The following is a 20,968-nucleotide window of genomic DNA, read 5'->3' as shown; positions in this document are numbered from 1 at the left end:
ACCATCCACAAACCGCATCCCTGAAGATGCTCTTGCCTCCTCCCCATCCACCCTCGCAGCCTCAACCTTCCCGTGGCTGAAGCAGACAGGGCTGAGCATTAACTGCACCAACAAAAGCAAAAACCCACTTCTTGCCCCAATTTGGGCAGGTTTTCCCATGGACATCCCCCCACATTCCTCTGAGTGTCTGCTCTGAGGGAGCAAAGCTTCCCCTCGGATGTTCTCCTCACCACCTTCTCCAAACACCTGAAACATCTCAGAAGAAGTTTCCCTTAAAAATTTTCCCCGAGGCAATGTCATGAAAAGTTCCAGATGAAATAGCTATAAATTTGGCTAACTTATAAACAAGTGAATACAGGTCTTCTAATGGAAAGTGTTGGGCAACGCTTGCTGTGGGTGTATTGATGGCTCTGCCTACGGTGAGTTCAGTGATTTCACTGCCAGGTACAGGGTGCTCAGTGACAAAACACACCCACCGTTAAATCCACGTGCACTGAAATACGCAGGTCCTGAAATATTAGCTTGTTTTTTACAACTTGGAACAATGCTTGAAACAGTTTATTCGGGTTAAAAACATGACTTTTACCTAATAGCACCTAAGTATGGCAGGTGGCTGTAGTAATTTAACCCGCAGCAAAAAGTAATTTCATTCACAGGGAAAGCAAAACCAGCGAGACAGTTCAAAGTGACTCACTGAAAGACCAATAAATAAGTAAAATAAAAAAATCTTTGACGTATGTTTCCCTCAAGGCAGGCCAAGTATTTCCTATTAATCTAACAGAGATGCTCTCAGTGAACGCTGACTTTTGGAAAGGCAAATTACGGACTTTCAAGATGAAAATGCCAAATGAAAATGAACTGGAGCCTTGCCCGATGCAAGGAAAACTCCCCGAGCCAGGAGTGGGAGAGGACTAACCCACAAGTATTTTTAAGTAACAGAGAGGAGAAGGTGCGAGAGCAGAGGAAAAGAAGGATTGTTTTTCCCTTGCTACAGACCCACGATCAGGGTTTGCTGCAGAGCCCGTGGTGCATGTGGCTTCGGCATCATCACCCTCACCCATGCAAGCCCAGAGCCACCAGTGCCATTAACCACACTGCACTTGCACTTCGATAAATTTAAGACCAATTAAGACAAGTTTACTGAATCTCAATATTTTTTTTTTAATTAAAGCTGCCCTGCTTCCTTCTTGTCACTGGATTTAAAACCAAGAGCTTTGGCAGCCAGACGTGTCTCACCCTCCTGGCCCCAAGCATCTCTGTGGCTTTCTCCACAAATCCACTTGCACTAAAGTGCTCCCGCTTGACCGAATCGATGGTTTAAGCTCCTGCCATTTGCTTTCAAACACCAAACCTGCAAAAACCTCTCTGCTTGCAAACACACACCTCTCAGCATCAATTTGCTGCCTGGGGCAAGAGACGTTACTCCATCAGAGACGTTGCTCCATCAGAGACGTTGCTCCACCATCAGCGACGTTGCTCCGTTAGCGATATTACTCTGTTAGTGACTCTCTTACCAACGCTACTGTGGTTCTGTAAGCCAGACTGGCAAACTAAGCCCCTAGCTATAAAAGCTGGGGTTTCTTTTAGCATTACGATCTATAGCTACACCCTCAACATAAGGGAACGCTAACGCAATTAATAAAACACTGGTTTTGCTGGGCTATAAATAAGGAGTAGAACAGCATTACTGCCTAAAACACACCTGGAATTTGACATTAGGAGCGATTTTCCATTTAACTCCTTGCTTAATAGGGTAAGAAAACCTTTCAGCAACACAATCCGAGTGTTAAAGTGGTCACACTTGGGTTCTGGTTTATTTTATAAGGTCTGACGTTGTTCTGCTCCCCTCTATGCGTGACAGCTCCAGGCATGCATCTGTGCGACCGTGACCGAGTGCTGCAGCCCTGCAGGACTTGTGACATTTATTTGGGGTCTGTTTCTTGCGGAATTATGTCAGACCAGTACCCCTATGTCATTTTCGCCCCCATTTTATTATCTGTTTGCCTCCTGCCGACCCCTGCCCGGCAAGCTCGTCCTTACAAAGCAATTCCTGGCTCACCGGACCCCGGCGTGATCAGCGGACCCTCCAGCTCGAAGGCGTCGTCTTCACATTGGTCATCCAGCTTCTTCTTTTTTTTCTTTGACGGATCTCTGGGTTTCCTCAAAAGAGAGAGCTCTTCTGGATGCCTGATGTCTGGGGAGAAAACAGACCATTTTTACAATGGCAGGGTGGAATAAAAGGATAAAAAAATGGAATATCCTTCATTTAGGAACAACATTCAGCAATGTGCAATACCTCCCTTGGCTGATTTTCCTGCTTTGCAATGGTTAAAAATCAAGTTCAGAACATTTTCCCTGCAAGCCTGTTGGAAACAAGCACCATTCTTGGCTGGAGAGGTAACACAGCATTTGGGTAAAATGCAGAATTTCCCAGGCACAGTTGCTCAAATGCAAATAAAAAGCTCTGCTGGACCATGCGAGACACAGAATCACAGAATCCCAGAATGTCAGGGATTGGAAGGGCCCTCGAAAGCTCATCCAGTGCAATCCCCCCATGGAGCAGGAACACCCAGATGAGGTTACACAGGAAGGTGTCCAGGCGGGTTGGAATGTCTGCACAGAAGGAGACTCCACAACCTCCCTGGGCAGCCTGGGCCAGGCTCTGCCACCCTCACCAGGAAGAAGTTTCTTCTCAAATTTAAATGGAACCTCCTGTGTTCCAGTTTGTCCCCATTACCCCTTGTCCTACCACTGGCTGTCACCAAGAAGAGCCTGGCTCCATCCTCCTGACACTCACCCTTTATATATCTGTAAACATTAACAAGGTCACCCCTCAGTCTCCTCTTGTCCAGCTCCAGAGCCCCAGCTCCCTCAGCCTTTCCTCACACGGGAGATGCTCCACTCCCTTCAGCATCTTGGTGGCTGCGCTGGACTCTCTCCAGCAGTTCCCTGTCCTGCTGGAACTGAGGGGCCACAACTGGACACAAGATTCCAGGTGTGGTCTCCCCAGGGCAGAGCAGAGGGGCAGGAGAACCTCTCTGACCTACTGACCACCCCCTTCTAACCCACCCCAGGTACCATTGGCCTTCCTGGCCACAATCTAGACAATCTAGTACCTTTCCCACCCATTATAATAAATATAAATATAAATATAAATATAAATATAAATATAAATATAAATATAAATATAAATATAAATATAAATATAAATATAAATATAAATAGAAATAGAAATAGAAATAGAAATAGAAATACAAATACAAATAGAAATACAAATACAAATACAAATAGATAGAAATATATAGATATAAATCTACATATAAATATATTAATCAGCATGTTAACCCCTATTCAGGCACCCAGGTAAAAGGCTGTAGGAGCATTCCAACAGTCAAGCTATTTATTTACTTATTCGACTGGAAAATTTTAGAGCCTATATTTAAGACACCCACTTTTTAAAGAGATCGCGGCCCAAGTGTTTCCTTTTCATAGCAAAACTCTGGCCTCTCCCATTTCCATGCCCAGAATAATTTAACACCCATGTTATTTAAAGTGAAGAGCATCCCCATGTGTGCGTGTGTGTTTTAAGCCATGGGAGTATGGGGGGGCTAATGAAAAAGAGAATTTTAGGGCCATTTCCCACAAAAGTGGTGTTTTGGTTTTGCTTTTGCCTGCTGCGGTTGCTTCTGAGCGGGAAGGAGCTTTTTGGGAAAGCGGAGCCCATGGTCCATTGTACCACTGAAATGGGTCCATCGTACCACCAAAAGGGGTCCCTCATACCACCGAAACGGGTCCCTCCTACCACTGAAATGGGTCCCTTGCCAGTCCTGCAAAAATGAAGAGCGGAGGAAAAAAACAACAGAAAAATCCATCGACTCTGAAGTGTCCTCAGTCAATATGTGGGAACCGACCTGGAAAAGCATTCACCAGGGCACGAAGCCATCCCATTGCAATGATGAAAGGCCGCGAAAAGCTCAGGGAGCTCTGAAATACAGCTTGGATTGGATGGGTCATGACTGAGCCTGTAAGGAAGAGTTTCGCAGCTCTCCCCTGCAGCTCGTTGTCCATGTTCAAACCCCTGTGTTGCTTTTCTTCAATTCTGTTTTTCGCATGTATCACCCGAAAATGCAAAATTTGCGATGCCCTTAGGAAAGCAGCCCCAGTCCCATCCCTGCGGCACACGGAAGCCTGGAGCTGTACAGGAGACCAGGATACAGAGAAGGAGCTGGTGGCATCACCGCCGGGCTTATTCCCCCCCCAAGATGAATGCTGAACAAGAAAATAAGTCATTATCCTAACGAGGAGAAGCGACACAGTTCATATCTCACCACCGCGCAGGCAGCAGTGGGAGTTTACTGCACACTCCCAGGCGCGGGATTATAATTAAAACTGGAATTTGGTCCCCAACATGTGACCCGAACAGGACGCATCCCCACGGCAGATGCTTCTGCCCGCACCAGCATCTCCCCACCGCAAACGTGGGGCTGGCAGCGAGCTCCGGCTCCCCCCCGGCCCCATCCCGGGACACACCGATTCACCAGAAGTGCTTTTCCACATTTGTCAGGGCATGGCTGCCATTACAAACAGTACAAGTCGCATTCCTGGGCTTCATCTCCTTGTTTGCAGACGCGATGAGCATCACGGGCTGCCCCCTCCTGGGGAGGACACCCTGACAGCCTCCCCGCGATGCTATTTTAAAAATCAACCCCTGCTTTTCTCTTATTTATTTTCTGCTATTTTAAATAACAGCCTGTGCACCACCACCAGCCCTACCCATCACATTTGGGGGGGTTGATTTTAGCTGATTTTAGACCCTGCTAGCCTCAGTGTTCCCAAACCCAGAGGCTGGGTACCTCTGGATTTAAGCGTCTCTCATATTATAGAATCATTTCAGTTGGAAGAGACCTTCAGAATCATCAAGTCCAACCTTAATAATATTGCATGTCTCCATCCCAAACCATCATCTAGCAAAGCTTTAATTTAAGCTTTAATCTATGTATTAATATATATTTATTTCTATATGTATATTTCTATTTATGTATATATAAGCTTTACTACTTTTCAGCTTTAATTTAACGCCGATTTATTATTACTATGTACACATTATCACGCTAAACTCCCTCCCTGCACTCACTAACCAACACTTAGCTTCACCGCGCAACTTTTTGACCATTTCTAGCAGTAAATACCTAGCGTATGAACCCAGCGAGCTATTTGTGTGCCCATTTATCACAGCCGGCTTACCTCACGAATTAAAAATCCGCTGGGACAACCAGGGTCATGCGCAAGGGACAATACGCAGGCACAGCCTAAAACGAGGAGTTCCCCTGGTATTTCGCTAGCAAGGTTTATACTCCGATGTTTATTTATGGTGCATTAGCAACCGATACAGCCGCTCAGCTGAAACCATTCAGCGAGGCCAAGGGAAGGGCTCCGGGCCAAGCTCGGCTCCTGACAGCAATCTGTTGGAGAACGGCCCAAAGCTTGACCATCTGATTTCAAAGTGACTTTTTATAGTCCCTCAGTGGTTCATGACGCCGTCGGCCGGTTACAAAGGATACGGGTAAGTTTTTCGGCAGCTGCTTCCAAAGGGCGCACGGCCGCGGGACAGCTGCATCCCCGCGATGCCGGAGCATCCCTGCTCCCCACAGCCCAGCACATCTCGCTGAGCTGCAAACTTATCCTGAACAGCAATCCACTGGACATACCAGCATTAGGTTGGATCTTGGGAACAATTTCTTCCCCAAAGGGCTGTCGGGGCATTGGAACAGGCTGCCCAGGGCAGTGGTGGAGTCACCGTCCCTGGAGGGTTGAACAGAGATGAGGTTCTCAGGGACACGGGGTAGTGCCAGGGGTGGGTTAACAGTTGGAATTGAAGATCTTGAGGGTCTCTTCCAGCCAAAATGATTCTATGATTCTACGATCTCCAAGACTTTACAAACCCACTGAAACCAACTAAGGGTTGCAAGAGAAATTAAAAATAAACCCCATTGTGCCAAAAAGCAGAGAAGCAGAAAAGTAGCAAGAGCACAATGTTGTTTGTATATATTACCCCAGAATAAGAGAAAAAACATGAAGCAACTTCACACGTTTCAATCTTTCAGTAAACTGCTGACGAAAAAAATGTTTGCCGCTGCTTATAAGTGTGCAAAGGGTCTTTAAGCACGTATGGAATAGAGCTGGGCTTCATGAACACAGTGTTTACCTACTGAAGCTAAAGCAGAGCCCGTTCCAGGGCTTGCAGGGAAGGGCTTGCAGATGGTAGGGCTCCAGTTAATTGGAAACTAGGACAAGGAACCACTCCAGAGCCCCAGCCCCTGTTTTCTGGTCATAAGAGAAAGATCCTTGAAGTATCCAAGTGGTACAAAAAAATTCAAGTCTTCAATATAGGTTTGGGCTTTTTACTAAGTCCCACTGCACTTGGAGAAGCCCATTTACTGGAGTTGTTCGCCTGGGGTAAAACATCTCCCCCAGGGTTTGATTTCAGCCTCGAAACCCTCTGTTAATTGCTTCATCCCCGTTTTCCAGCTGAAGCCAGGCTGCTCCCACCAAAGGTCACTTCAAAGGAAAACGGGTCAGTGAGACACGGGTGGAGAAGTGACCTTCTGATGTGTTGACTCTTCAGCTGATGTGTTGGTCAGGGCTGTGTTTGCTTTAGAAGAGACTCCCTGTCTGTACACGAGACAGATGGCACTGGCAACGTCTACTAGAAATTACTGTAAATAATCCTTTTAGCCTTTTATTGGTATTTATTGTGTAAGTGGGTAAAAACGCAGCTATCCGGCCTCTTACAGATTGTCTCTGGTGGCAGCTGCCAGGAGAAACCATCTGCAATGATATGTGGCATGGAGGGGAGAACACCGACCAAAATCTGGACCAAAACCATTTTTCAGCTGTATCCGACCAGGAACTGTTCATATATTGACATCTCCTCCAGCCCACACCCGACCAGACGTGGTTGCGTCTGAGCCCCAACATTGCTGCAGCTCCACATCCACATCCCAGCACAAGGGCTTCATCAAATTTAGGGGATTTGTTGCCCAGAGAGGTGGTGGCTGAACCATCCCTGGAGACATCCCAGGCCAGGCTGGACGGGGCTCTGAGCAACCTGAGCTGGTGAAGATGTCCCTGCTCATGGCAGGGGGGGCACTGGGGGAGCTGTGAAGGTCCCTTCCAACCCAAACCATTCTGTGATTCAATGATGTTACCAAGTGAGGGAAATGCCCTTTGACGAGAGGAGCACACATATATAAATTTAACAGGTGATATTTCAAAAATGTGACCAGGAAGGTGGTTTTCAACCTCCAAGAAAAAATTTTTCCAACTGTTGGATGAAGCCATTTTACTCCCTAGAGCATCTTCTCCATCTGCCTGCACGATCCCACTTGTGCCTGTGCCGTCTCCTGCTGAAAACAAATCCACGGCCCTTTTTTTCCCCATGTAATCCCTCATTTCTAGCCCAGACCCTGCACGGCTCACCCAGCCCAGCTGTGCCCATTTATCTCCCACCCAGAGACAAACAGCAAAGCTGGGATGAAACCTCCTTCTCCACAGAACACCGCACCAACTGCGCTCAGAAAACAGGCTTTAAAGACAAATATCCGCCTGGCAGGGTGTAAAATTCACAATTTATGCTCTTTTGCATTGAATCTACCAAGTAAATCTTGCACCTGCTGCATTTTTAACCACCACGGTGTATTGAGATGAGAAGGCTGTTGCAGTCAGAGATGGGAATAAAATCCACGTCTCTCAGCATGGAAGAAGAGGTGATTTTGCTGTTTTGTTCCCCATCCAAGACGAAGACCCCCCAGACCCTGCCCGGCATCATGCCAAGGGATCAGGGGACACACAGTGACAATTTTAGTGCTCTCACTCCCAAGAAGAAACCAGATTTATGGTTTTCTTGCATCACCTACATAAGCAGCACAGCACTGACTAGAAGTGCTGTCTGAGTATGTTCCGACTTCCCCCAAAATTAAAATTATGGGAAATCACACTAGTTTCAGTATTCAGTTTTGATATATAAGAAAAAAATAATTATCCAAAGAAGCTCTTAGCATCCATTTTTCCACTCAATTTCTGGCTCCCTTAGAAGGTCAATGGGCTGGTTCGCCTGATTAGCTCTTGAAGCATAAAAACTCCATAATTTTACTTGTAGCACAGACAGCATTTAGGGGAAATCCTCTCTTTAATGCCGATGCAGTTGCCCTCTGCTAGGAAATGTGTTTTGAAGTGGGATATCTCTGCACTGGATTGCGGCTGTTTCAGAGCAATGACTCACAACAATTACAGCCTGTGTGCATCGCCATGATGGCTCTTAGGAAAATGAGACCTCAAACGCCATTTCTCTCCCATTTCAGACTTGAAAGAGAGAAAGAGAGAAAGAGAGAAAGAGAGAAAGAGAGAAAGAGAGAGAGAGAGAGAGAAAGAGAGAAAGAAAGAGAGAAAGAGAGAGAGAAAGAGAGAAAGAGAGAGAGAGAGAGAAAGAGAGAGAGAAAGAGAGAGAGAAAGAGAGAGAGAAAGAGAGAAAGAGAGAGAGAAAGAGAGAAAGAGAGAAAGAGAGAGAGAAAGAGAGAGAGAGAGAGAGAGAAAGAGAGAAAGAGAGAAAGAGAGAAAGAGAGAAAGAGAGAAAGAGAGAAAGAGAGAGAGAAAGAAAGAAAGAAAGAAAGAAAGAAAGAAAGAAAGAAAGAAAGAAAGAAAGAAAGAAAGAAAGAAAGAAAGAAAGAAAGAAAGAAAGAAAGAAAGAAAGAAAGAAAGAAAGAAAGAAGGAAAGAAGGAAGGAAAGAAGGAAGGAAAGAAGGAAAGAAGGAAAGAAGGAAGGAAAGAAGGAAAGAAGGAAGGAAAGAAGGAAAGAAGGAAGGAAGGAAGGAAGGAAGGAAAGAAGGAAAGAAGGAAGGAAAGAAGGAAAGAAGGAAGGAAAGAAGGAAAGAAGGAAAGAAGGAAAGAAGGAAAGAAGGAAAGAAAGAGAAAGGAAAAGAAAGTGTTTTTCTTTGGAATGAGTAAATTCTGTGGATTGTGTTTCACGGTGTAAGTTTACAGAATGACTTATCTTCAACTTAAGTTCGCTTGAGATAAAGTTTTGCAAAACAGAGGCAAAAATGAAAAAAAAAATATAAAGACTTGTATAACTTTTGAAGTGCTTGGAGATAAGACCATGGCTGTAGACACTGGGCAGTATCTGATAGAGGAGCAGGTCCTCAGCCCCTTAGCAATTTACTAGGTTTGCACACCCGCCTACATTCAGAACATTTTATTATGGGCTCTTCAGCTGCCTGGTTGCTTAAATATTTATTTGGGTAAAAGCCAAGTTCTCCACTTGCTGCCCCAGGCCATGCAGCTATGTCAGGACATCCTGCAAAACCTCCTGAGATGCCCAACAAGTGCAAAGCAACCTGGGGCTGACCCTGTCAGGTGCTTTGCCAGAACCTTCCCAAATCCAGCGTGGAAAATCCAAGTGACTGTTGACTTACTGACTCGCCACAACAGCAGCAATCTGCAAAACCACCCAAAAAAATGAGGTCGGTGGGGTTTGCTGTGATGCGATTGCTGCTTGCAACACCATCTGGGTGAGTGGTACCCGGAGCCGAAATCGGGAACCATCGGTTGGGATCCAGGAGGAGGCAGCCAGTGGTGATGGTGCCAAGAGTTATTGCAAAGCGAATAAAAAGGGTCATCAGAGAGACAAGAGTCAACAAACACCGAATGTTTCCATGTTTTATTCCACGAGTGGGATGAAATCCCCAGACTCCACTCATCCGGATGCCTCTCAGAGCACGGACAGCACTTTGAGCCTTGGCCCTGAAGTGTCTGAACTGCAGCTGAAGTCAAATTGAACTCAATTAAATTAAGCACTGCAAACAAGAGAAAAAAACAATATCCAGTTACACCCTCTGCATCGGACCATAAGGAGCACTCAGAACAATCTTAAGGAAGGCACTGGGTTTGTCAGCATCTCCTAATGTCTTCAGGATGAAAGTCTATTTAAAGGGTCTCTGTCAACAGCAGAGTAAGGATGAAACAATGCACTGACTCACGCGGTGACATACAGGCTGATGCTACACAAGAGGGAGAACAGGGACCAGGGTGGGGAGCAGGGGGAGAAAGGGGAGTATTTTTTTTCCATTTCAGTCACTTTTCAATTGAATCTCACTATTTCCCTTCCAGTCCAGTTTCTGGTGTCCGTCTGGATCCTACACAACAGCTGCAGCCGAATCTAGGCAAGCAATGAAAGAGGAAAAAGAGCGAAATGAAGAAGTTGGCAGCGGCACACTTGGGCCTCGCAATTTAAAAAGCTGAGTACATTACAATTTGGCCGACTCTCTAAATGGTAAGATTTCCTTCCCCACCCATCCCCTAGACATATTTAGAAATAGCTGCGCTACTGCCAGACCTCTCTGCTCACGGCAGCAAAGCCTTCCTCGGGATTTCACCGGGTCTGTCTCCGCGCTGGTACCCGGAATCCATCTCCAAGCATCTTTGTGGTGCTACTGAGCATCTGGAGACATCACCAGATGCTGGTGTCACCCCCTAAATAACCCCCGAAATGCTCATATGCATCTACGAGGACTTCATGTCAGCCCTGCTACTTAAGGAAAAATGCTACTTTATTTTCCAGTGGGGCGTAAAGAAAGAAAGAAAGGTTTAAGGAGGTGAGGAGGAACTCAGCCAGCTTTGCCTCCTGGAAAGCACCTGTAGCAGGGCTGCGGATCCATGTGCTGATGGGCCCTGAGAATGCTGCGCATCTTGCAGTACCAAAGGGTTTCAGTTTTGCAAGAAAAAAAAAAAGCGGCTTTTTATAGAAGCTTTTTTGGCAACTGAGGGCGTGGAAATATTACAAATACTTCAGAAGTCAGAGGACGTTCTGTACTGGAGCAGAGACCATTTATAAAGAAAAAAAAAAAGGTAGGGTCATATTCGATGTCTAGACTGCTGGATGGTGTCGCCTTGCTTGGGCTGGGCTTGCATCACGCTGCTCCCAAATGCCACTGTCACCTCCTCTCAGGTTGCATTTGATGGCCGGAGGCCGAAGTAAAGCCTGGCTCTTGCCTCCCCATGGGTCACACAGCCTTGGTACCTCGTCATTTTGGGGCAGGAGAAGGGAGGGGGGCAGCGTGTCACTCTCATAGGACATCCCGTCCCTCCTCCCTCAGCCCCACAAGCGATGGGACCATCCTCACCCAAGGCAAAAGAGGTCACAATTTTTCAGCATCCCTCACCCCCAGGGAGCTGGGAACCAGAGCGAGACAGGATGACAACCAATGGTAAGACAACGGGTAATGGGTACAAACTGGAACACAAGAGGTTCCACTTAAATCTGAGAAGAAACTTCTTCTCAGTGAGGGTGGCAGAGCCTGGCCCAGGCTGCCCAGGGAGGTTGTGGAGTCTCCTTCTCTACAGACATTCAAACCCGCCTGAACACCTTCCTATGTGAGCTTTTGAGGTCCCTTCCAATCCCTGACATTCTGGGATTCGGGCACAGAAACCGCGGCTGCTCGACACAGGATGCTCCGCAGACCTCGTTTTCCAAAACAGGTGATTAACACACAAAGCTCTTTGAGCATTAGGAGGCAGGGGCTGGGTGTGACGCCCCACGAGCCTCTGGGGAAAATGAATAAAAAAGACCTTGAAGGGAAATTCTGCCTCCTGCCCAGCCCCAGGGTGGGTAAGGGAGGGAGCAGTCATGAATTTTGTGGAGCTTCCTCCTCCCAGCTCTGGCATCACATCTTCCCAGCGCTCCCAGCATCAACTGGAACGATCCCTGCTCCTCTGCTCAGGCTGGAGGGCAGCGTATGTCCCACATCTTCACAGCCAGAAGAAAAGGAGAAGGATGCAAACTTCTACCCCACCACAGCATCTCCCCTCACCCTGTGGCTCCGCAACACACGCCGTTTCCCCATGAGAAGCTGCATCAGCAGGGCAGGAAATGCCGAGGCATGGGAGAAAACCTTCACACTCACGTCGTGCTGTTTGCTTTTCCTCTCCCACGTGCTCACGCTCCTGCCTGGAGTCCCTTACTGCTCCCAGGACACATGGAAAAAATAGAGGCAGCGGCAGCAGAAAGGGAATGCTGCAAGGAAGCAGCTTACAGGCATGAGCAGATGCAAGGCATCTGCTGTCCTGGAATTAAATGAAGCTCTTGTGGAGGAAAAGAGGATTTTTCTGCTTGTAGGATGATGGGTTAGTGGGAGCTCTGCAATGCAACTGTTGTGGAGGAAAAGTGGATTTTTCTGCTCGTTGTTATGTAGGATGATGAAATTTAACAAGGGAAAATGTAGAGTCCTGCATCTGGGCAGGAACAACCCCAGGTTCCAGTATAGGTTGGGAAATCACATATTAGAGAGCAGTGTAGGGGAACGGGACCTGGGGGTCCTGGTGGACAGCAGGATGACCATGAGCCAGCACTGTGCCCTTGTGGCCAGGAAGGCCAATGGCATCCTGGGGTGGATTAGAAGGGGAGTGGTCAGTAGATAGAGAGAGGTTCTCCTTCCCCTCTACTCCGCCCTGGTGAGACCACACCTGGAATATTGTGTCCAGTTCTGGGCCCCTCAGTTCCAGCAGGACAGGGAACTGCTGGAGAGAGTCCAGCGCAGGGCAACAAAGATCATTAAGGGAGTGGAGCATCTCCCGTGTGAGGAAAGGCTGAGGGAGCTGGGGCTCTTGAGCTTGGAGAAGAGGAGACTGAGGGGTGACCTTATTAACGTTTATAAATATATAAAGGGTGAGTGCCACAAGGATAGAGCCAGGCTCTTCTCGGTGGCAAACAATGATAGGACAAGGGGTAATGGGATCAAGCTGGAACACAAGAGGTTCCGCTTAGATTTGAGAAAAAACTTCTTCTCAGTGAGGGTGACAGAGCACTGGAACAGGCTGCCCAGGGGGGTTGTGGAGTCTCCTTCTCTGGAGACATTCAAACCCGCCTGGACATGTTCCTGTGCGACCTCACCTAGTTGTTCCTGTTCCAGCAGGGGGATTGGACTGGATGATCTTTTGAGGTCCCTTCCAATCCCAAACATACCGTGATACTGTGATGATGGGTCAGCGGGAGCTCTGCAATGCAGTCACATCTCTTGCCTCCCAAAATTCCATTTTCCAACGAGCTTATTCCCACCCACATCAATAAAGTGTTGATTTCAGTCCCATTAAAATTGCATTTGTATATCTGACAGGCTGTCTGCTGGGCAGAAGTATCTCCCTATGATGAGGGGAGGGGGGCAGACAGGAGCCCCCAGACTAGACCCCATCCCACCCAGCACAAATCCCTGTCACTCAAAAAACAAACAAACAAACAAACAAAAAAAGAAGTGAAGTTTTACTTTCTGTTTCTCTGCTCTTCAAGTGCAGATCAAAGCTGGCCCTTCAGGCCGCGTCGCCTGCCAGCAGCTGCTCCCGGGCACTTTTCCAGGCCACCCTTCTGGTGATGGGCTGCCCAACCCATCCACCACCCTCCTACAGCGGGCAGGGTCAATCCCTGCCATTAGCCGGTTGCTGTGGGAATGGAGGAGCTGTAATCCAGCCACTAGGAATGAGATCCGGGTTTTTTCCAGCTTCGCACGACCTCCGAGAAAGCGAGGGATGTGTGAGCGGCTCCAGCATCTCCCCACAGCCACCGCCCGGCTGCCCCCAGAGCTGCCCTTTGCGAGAACTTCGCTCTGCACAACAACAGCGATCCCACACCGCAATGGTGACATGGCTGGGTATAATTTAAAGCCACTATAAGACAAAGCACAAACCTTAAATAATTCATCCATGTGCGTTCCTGCTTGTGTATAGAGGATTTTATAAACACAACCAGCTAGAGTCCTGGTAACACAAGGAATTACTTACATTACTCATTAATGATGCCATATGCTAAAATTACTGAAGTGTGTAATTAAATGCTCCAGGGGTAAAGACAGCAAACAGTTACAGCCAAAATACAAGCAACTCACAAGCACAGCTCTCTCTGCTGGATGTTAGTCCAGGACACATTGGACCCAACTCTAGAAATCGAGGGATTTGCAGAGACAAGAGCTTTGCTGTTAGGGCATTGACTACTTATTTCCCATTCTACCTTGAAACACCTCCTCAGTTTTCCTTGGGGAGACAATTAGCGTGATTAATACGGGGTTACGAGTGCTCTCTGCAGCCAACCTGTGCAGAGATGCTGCAGAAGTCATGAAAAGTTCCAAGCACCAAAAGACAAGTGGTGACCAGGATTTGCATGGAGTGGCTCGCTGTTTGCTCCAAAGAGCTTCTAGATCATATATATATATATATATATATATATATATATGTATATGAACCAACACCTCCTTGGGGCAAGCACCAAACTATACATACATATATATATATATGTATATATATATATATATGTCTTCCCACTGGGAAGCTCTTCCCTGGACCAGAGACGTATGTGGACATCTATATCATACATATATATGTGTGTGGGTGTATATATAAAATAGCGCTATTTGGGCACAAATTTATACATATCTATACAATGAATAGAATACCTCTATATTATTTATATAAAATATGGATATAAAAGTTAAAATCTATTAGATATTATATTCTATTACTTATAAAAATAGTAGCATTTGGACACCTGTATAATGTACAAATATCTATTATACAGGTGCACTAACACCTCTGTGGTCCAGGTGGCTCCAGCATCGCCATCTCCCTGCATCCTGATCCCCTCGAGCTGATGTTGAGCTGATGTGACCATCTCCCCCGTAGCTCTGCTGAACATCTGGCTCCCAGTAAACACAAAGACAAGGGCTAAACAAGATTTAATTGCTGTATTCGGCCACGTAATTTCCGCCTGTCCTCAAACAGCTCGGGTTGGTAAGAGTGACTAAAAGCAGAGTGAGGCTTCCAGTGAAAAACCTGCTTTCTGCAAAATTGGGAACGTTTATTCCAGCAGATCAGGAAAGTCAGAACCACCGTGGACAGATGTGCACGCTGCAGAGAGCTCCAACCACAGCTGGGCTGCAGCTCTCCAAGAGGCTTTTTCCCCCTTCCACATCTTTAAATATTAGCATTATTCTGCCAGTTTGTCCATAAATACACTAAGAGCACTGGAGTTGAACAAATAGCTGCTTCAGGCCCATGTAAGGTTCTGGCTGCTCTGTGGCATCACTGAAACATCTCTTATTACGTGATTAACTACATCAGAATTTCCTGACGTGACTCTCTGCTAGAAAGACTCATCAGCGACCAAGCGACGCCTGCGACCTCTCCGTCTACCACAAAATTAAAAATGGCAACAGGAGACAGGGGAGGAAGCAAAATCGGCTGGGAAATAATGCTGGCTAAGCCTTTTCTATTTTAAGGAGAAATTGCCCAATATTTATATTAAAAAAAAAACAACAACAACAAAAAAAAACCATGAAAGAAATAGCAAAGATTCATAATCAGCTATATATACCGAGCTAACCACAGATGTGCCGGAGGCCACACTGTAACACCGCACGTACGGCTGAGCTCTGTCTGTCTCATGAAATAACTGGGTCAGCCAAGAGTAACCCGGGATGCTTTTTGAGAGCAGAAATAGATTTACTACAGCCAAGGTCGGGTTGCAGGATCCTTTCAGAGGGGAGAAAGCAAGAAAGACATCGGTACAGAGCCCACACTGAGGACCTAATTGAATTTCTTGGAGCAGAGTTACCATCTCTCGTTTCTTTTGTTGTTTTTTTTTGAGGAGGGGGAGAAAGAAGCACCAACTTCTGGGATGAGAAATCTGTAGTTATTCATCTTTACAGAGAAATCTGTAAAGATGAGTATAAAGTGAGGCACAAAAGCAGCAGCCTGGGACAATCCCTGTGTAGCGGGTAGGAAATGATCCACCCTTTCTTCAGGGGCTGCTTCTCAGCCAAGGGAAGGAGCGTGAAGGGGAATTGGGGAGAACAGAAGGAGACTCAGTTCCTTCCCTCCACCAGGCAGTTTTACAGTGAAGCATCATCACTTAATCTCTAATATGATTTTCCACTGGAAGAGAACACAGAGAGCTGGCAGGTTTCCTATTTCAGGGTTTGTTTTTCATGTCGCACATAAATTTGCAGGAAAAAAACTCATGACCTAACACCAACAGCTTAAGGTAAAACCGAGAACAGCCTTGCTACGAAACTGAATTCAGCACAAAAAACCATATTCTTACATTTGTGGTATGACCGGTCCCGTTATTTAAGTATTTACACATAAAAGGTTAGATTTGCAAGGGAAAAAAGAGCAGACAACCAGGCTGCTTGGCGCCCAGGTGACGGCTGGGTGTTTGAAGCTTGAAAATAACGTTAATTTAATAAGTTTACGGATGAAAACACGTGAGGTAACCAAACAACAACGTCCCCACCAGCAGCTTTTCAGCGCTCGCTACTTACTGAACGTTTTGCAGATGTCGGAAACCGCCTTGAAGACCCTGTCTGAGAAGTTGACCTTCACCTTGACGTACTTCATGTTGGGGAGCTGAAGGCGAAGCAGCTTGTGCTGAGGTGTGAACTGGAGCTTGGCATCCGCCTGTATCCCGTATTTGTCCAACGTCCAGTGCGTTTTAAGGAGCCAAGTTTTCTTCTTTTCCCACCACAGCGCGTGATCCGACCAGTCCTTCTTGACATCTAGAACAAAGAAACCATTTTACCAGTTAAAACCAGGGCCCGAATTAGCCTTCAAAAGACAAAAGCAGAAGTTTAAATGCGTTTCATCAAGAAGTGACTATTGATCCAAGAATGCCAGCAGCCCTCTTCAGATACGTATAATTGCTTGTATTCAATATCACCTAGAAGCCACCTTGGAGATAAAAGTTGGAAAGAACCCAAGAGGAACAAGGATGAGACACGATGTGTCCATGGATCACTCAGCCCCACAGTGATGAGGCTGGAGCACGAAGCCAAGGGGTCGCAAATGACCTGACACCTTCCCCGAGAGGGACTTTACACAGGTTTTTAGGTTTAAATATCGATTCCTGGGTTCCCCATGCCCACCATGTAAAACCCATGTGATACCCGAAGGTGAATCCACATGGGAAGCAGAACCAGAAGGAGGTTGTCAAGAAGAGTTCAACACCGTGTCTTCTCCAGGTCTTGCCGTTTCTACACACAAAGCTGGAAAATTCCCGCATGAAACTAAAAGTTACTTCCCAAAGGAACAACAGTGCAAAACCCAACAGCCACGTCTCCTTCCAGCAGGGACGTAACCATGGACTCCTTGAAGGTCACGTCCAAGCTGGGAAGCGTTTGTGGACCACCAAAGCATGGTGATAACTCCAAAAGACAGACACCGTGCAATATTTTCCCTAATATCTGGAATATTTGTCACTAAAACCTGCCCTCCCCACAGCCCCATGACATTCCTGTGGAGCATCTTCCAGCTGACACCCACCGACCAGAATTAGTGGTGTGATGTCCCCCCACCATGCAGGAGAAAGGGAAGGAGAAGGGAAGGCAAGGATCCAGCTGCTGCAGCTGTGTTTTACAAAGCTTTGTTTAGCTTAAACTCTCAGTCTCAAAAAATACCAACCGGGGGGTGTGTGGGTGTGTGTGTGTGTGTCAGCATCGACAGCGACAGCCAAAGCACTCGTTTCAAAGGAAAAACCAAATGTTTCCGCAGGATGTCATCTGGGCAAGCACACGAGAACCTCGAGAGGCAGCAGGGCAAGTTACAGGGACACTCGATATTGCAAGTGATAGAGTTATCAGTAGGTTTTGAGCTTACGGACTCTGTATGATTATTTTAACATTTGTAAAAAAAGACAAAGAAGCTTAAAAGCATGGTACTTTCCAGGTTAAGGCACCACAGAATCACAGTATCACAGAATGTCAGGGACTGGAAGGGACCTGGAAAGCTCATCCAGTGCAATCCCCCCATGGAGCAGGAACACCCAGATGAGGTTACACAGGAAGGTGTCCAGGCGGGTTGGAATGTCTGCACAGAAGGAGACTCCACAACCCCCCTGGGCAGCCTGGGCCAGGCTCTGCCACCCTCACTGAGAAGAAGTTTCTTCTCAGATTTAAGTGGAACGTCTTGTGTTCCAGTTTGTCCCCATTGCCCCTTGTCCTATCATTGGTTGTCACCGAGAAGAGCCTGGCTCCATCCTCCTGACACTCACCCTTTATATATCTGTAAACATTAATAAGGTCACCCCTCAGCCTTTCCTCACACGGGAGATGCTCCACTCCCTTCAGCATCTTGGTGGCTGCGCTGGACTCTCTCCAGCAGTTCCCTGTCCTGCTGGAACTGAGGGGCCACAACTGGACACAATATTCCAGGTGTGGTCTCCCCAGGGCAGAGCAGAGGGGCAGGAGAACCCCTCTGACCTGCTGACCACCCCCCTTCTAATCCACCCCAGGTACCATTCGCCTTCCTGGCCATAAGGGCACAGTGGTGGCTCATCATCATCCTGCTGTTCACCAGGACACCAGTAACAAGATAATTCAGTTTTCAGCTCCAGATCCTCCTCAGATCCCAGATTCCCAACATGAAACATCAGATTAAAACTGCAAAAGCTCCTTCTTCAATCAAACCCAGCAGGGTCGAGGGGCGAAGCCCCAGCAGACACAGCACCAAACAGGCTGAAGGTACCAAGGAACACACTCCAGGACAGACATAATGACAAATATCCCCATGAGCCACATCTGAACTTAATCAAGATGAGAACAGTGTGACAAATGAACTTTTTTCTGTCCCTATCTGAAAATGGGATCTTGACCTCAGCGTTACTGAGAAAACCCAGCAGAAGCTTTTTTTCTTCTTTGATATAATGGTATAATCACGCAGCCAGAAAAGTGCAAATGTTCAGCTAGACTTTTCAACAGCTTTGTACAATCAAATTAAACAAAACCAAATATAGAAAAGCATGCAAACTTGCACAAGCCTTGGCTACTCTCAGAAAAATCTGAGAAATCATTACAATGGACTTTGGTAACGAATTCCAACTTCTGCTCTACTGAAAGCTGAACAAATTGGCACTGAAAGTTTGAGGGGAGGGAAAAAGAAAGGTATTTTGAATCACTAACAGAAAGGGATTTGGGTTTATGCTGCAGATTAACCTTTCAGGCCATGGCACGAATATGCACAGCATCGTCTTTTGGCCTGAGGGTAATTAACACTTTGAATTAACAGGGAGATGTTGGCTATGCTCAGAAAGGTAAAGGTCCGTGGCTACCCCACGGGGTAGTTACATATAACAGAGCCTGGCAAATGTTTAGCAGCGGAATTGTGGGGTTGAGTTTAACACTAACGCGTTGACAAGAAACCTCTGGTGCTTTGCAAAGCTGCAACCCAGGGTTTGGAGCAATCCTTGCACCCCAGGGAACGCCAACCGCCTGCTTAAATCTGATCAAAGGTTTATAAATCTTCACCAAGGTCCCAATTCACGAGTTACTGATTTGTCGGGGTTACAGCTTTAGGACAACACTTGTTATTTCGGCTCAGTCCTTCCCCATTTACTGCTGTCAGGACTGGCCGTTTCATATCTACCACAGCCTGGGTAACTCTCTGAGCACTGCAAACTCATTTTGGAGACCCCAGACCTCGAATTCAAAAGGTTACGACAGGTCCAAAGCCACGCTGCAAATCTCAGCGGAGGCGTTTGCAGATCCAGAAGCTGCTTCTGAGCTGCTCAATGCGACTCGCACATCCCTGAGCTGCCGTTTCCAACGGTGAAGTGCACCAGCCTCACAGCAACGCTGTCGGGCAAAGAAATGGTCAGAACTGGCAACTGTTCATCAGCATCTCGATAGAAGTGAATAGCAAAAGAACCAGTGGGGTGGGAAAATCCAGCCGTATGAGTCTAAATCAGGCTGATTCCTGGCTGTGGAATGGCAGGTGGGGAGGAATGCCAGAACCACCAGGATTTACGGTCCTCAGTGCAATAAAAAAGCATCTTCCCATCATGGTCACCTTGGGCAAAGGAGAGTACAGAGGCATCCAAGTCAATGCAGTGCTGGAGCGAGTTGAGAGAAGGGGATGGAGCTGGGGAAGGGGCTGGAGCACAAGTGTGATGGGAGCGGCTGAGGGACCTGGGGGGTTCAGCTGGAGAACAGGAGCTGAGGGGAGACCTTCTGATCTCTGAACTGCCTGAAAGGAGCTTGGAGCCAGGGGGGGGTGTTGGTCTCTTCTTCCAAGTCCCAAGTGATGGGACGAGTGGAAATGGCCTCAAGTTGCACCAGGGCAGATTTAGGTTGGATCTTCAGAACAATTTCTTCCTCAAAGGGCTGTCGGGCATTGGAACAGGCTGCCCAGGGCAGTGCTGGAGTCACCATCCCTGGAGGGGTTAAACAGAGATGAAGTTCTCAGGGACACGGGTTAGTGCCAAGGGTGGGTTAATGGTTGGAATCGACGATCTCAAGGGTCTTCTTCAACCAAAATGATTCTGTGATTCCTTTACATGAGCTGCACACCTTTGCTAGGGTCAGAGCACACCACTGCCATGGATTCTCCCCTTCCAGGCGAGGAACCGTCCAAGTGACAGCTGTGGGGCCTTCCGGGAGGCCGGAGCTGTCACACTGGAGGGGACGGGGAGTTCCAGGCGCCTGGCGGGAAAGGGAAGCACGGCGCTTCCTTCCCGGCATCACAAACAGTCCCGGCTCCCCGCTTCCTCCACCTCCCCGAGCAGCCCGAACCGAAACCTGGGAGCCTAACATAATTTTTTTGGAAGAAGAACATGATATTGCATTTGTCTCCCAAAACCGTGCCAAGAGATGTGCCACGCATGATGCTGAGGGCATTTTGTACGGCAAAACCCATGGAACAAGCCTGCTCTTCACCTTGAAAAGCTGTTCAGATGGCCCTGCAAATGCAAGAGGCATCTTAAATTGCCCAGACGACTGCAGAGACCTCTGTGAGGACAGAACATTATGAGACGAGGTGAAGGGCTGCTCAGTAAAGTGTTTTAAACCTTAAAAATCCTTAGCTTCCAATTCATGCCAGTGCCTCGCTGCAGCCACATCACATCAGCTTGTCCAGCACAATTACAATTGCAGATTTTTATTCC

General features: G+C 47.2%; 1 protein-coding gene across 1 annotated transcript in view; it reads right to left on the bottom strand.

The window, feature by feature from the left end:
• FERMT2 (FERM domain containing kindlin 2) overlaps positions 1-20,968 on the bottom strand; it is a 55,796-nt gene that overhangs the window by 20,099 nt on the left and 14,729 nt on the right. The window contains 2 exon segments of the mRNA XM_082058170.1: positions 2,060-2,194; positions 16,359-16,592. Of these exon segments, the coding sequence (XP_081914296.1) occupies positions 2,060-2,194; positions 16,359-16,592 (369 nt within the window).

This window comes from Streptopelia decaocto (assembly GCF_964273445.1).
Source record: "Streptopelia decaocto genome assembly, chromosome: 7".
Taxonomy (NCBI): domain Eukaryota; kingdom Metazoa; phylum Chordata; class Aves; order Columbiformes; family Columbidae; genus Streptopelia; species Streptopelia decaocto.
The sequence above is the reverse complement of the archived record's forward strand: the minus strand, read 5'-3'. Positions and strand labels throughout refer to the sequence as shown.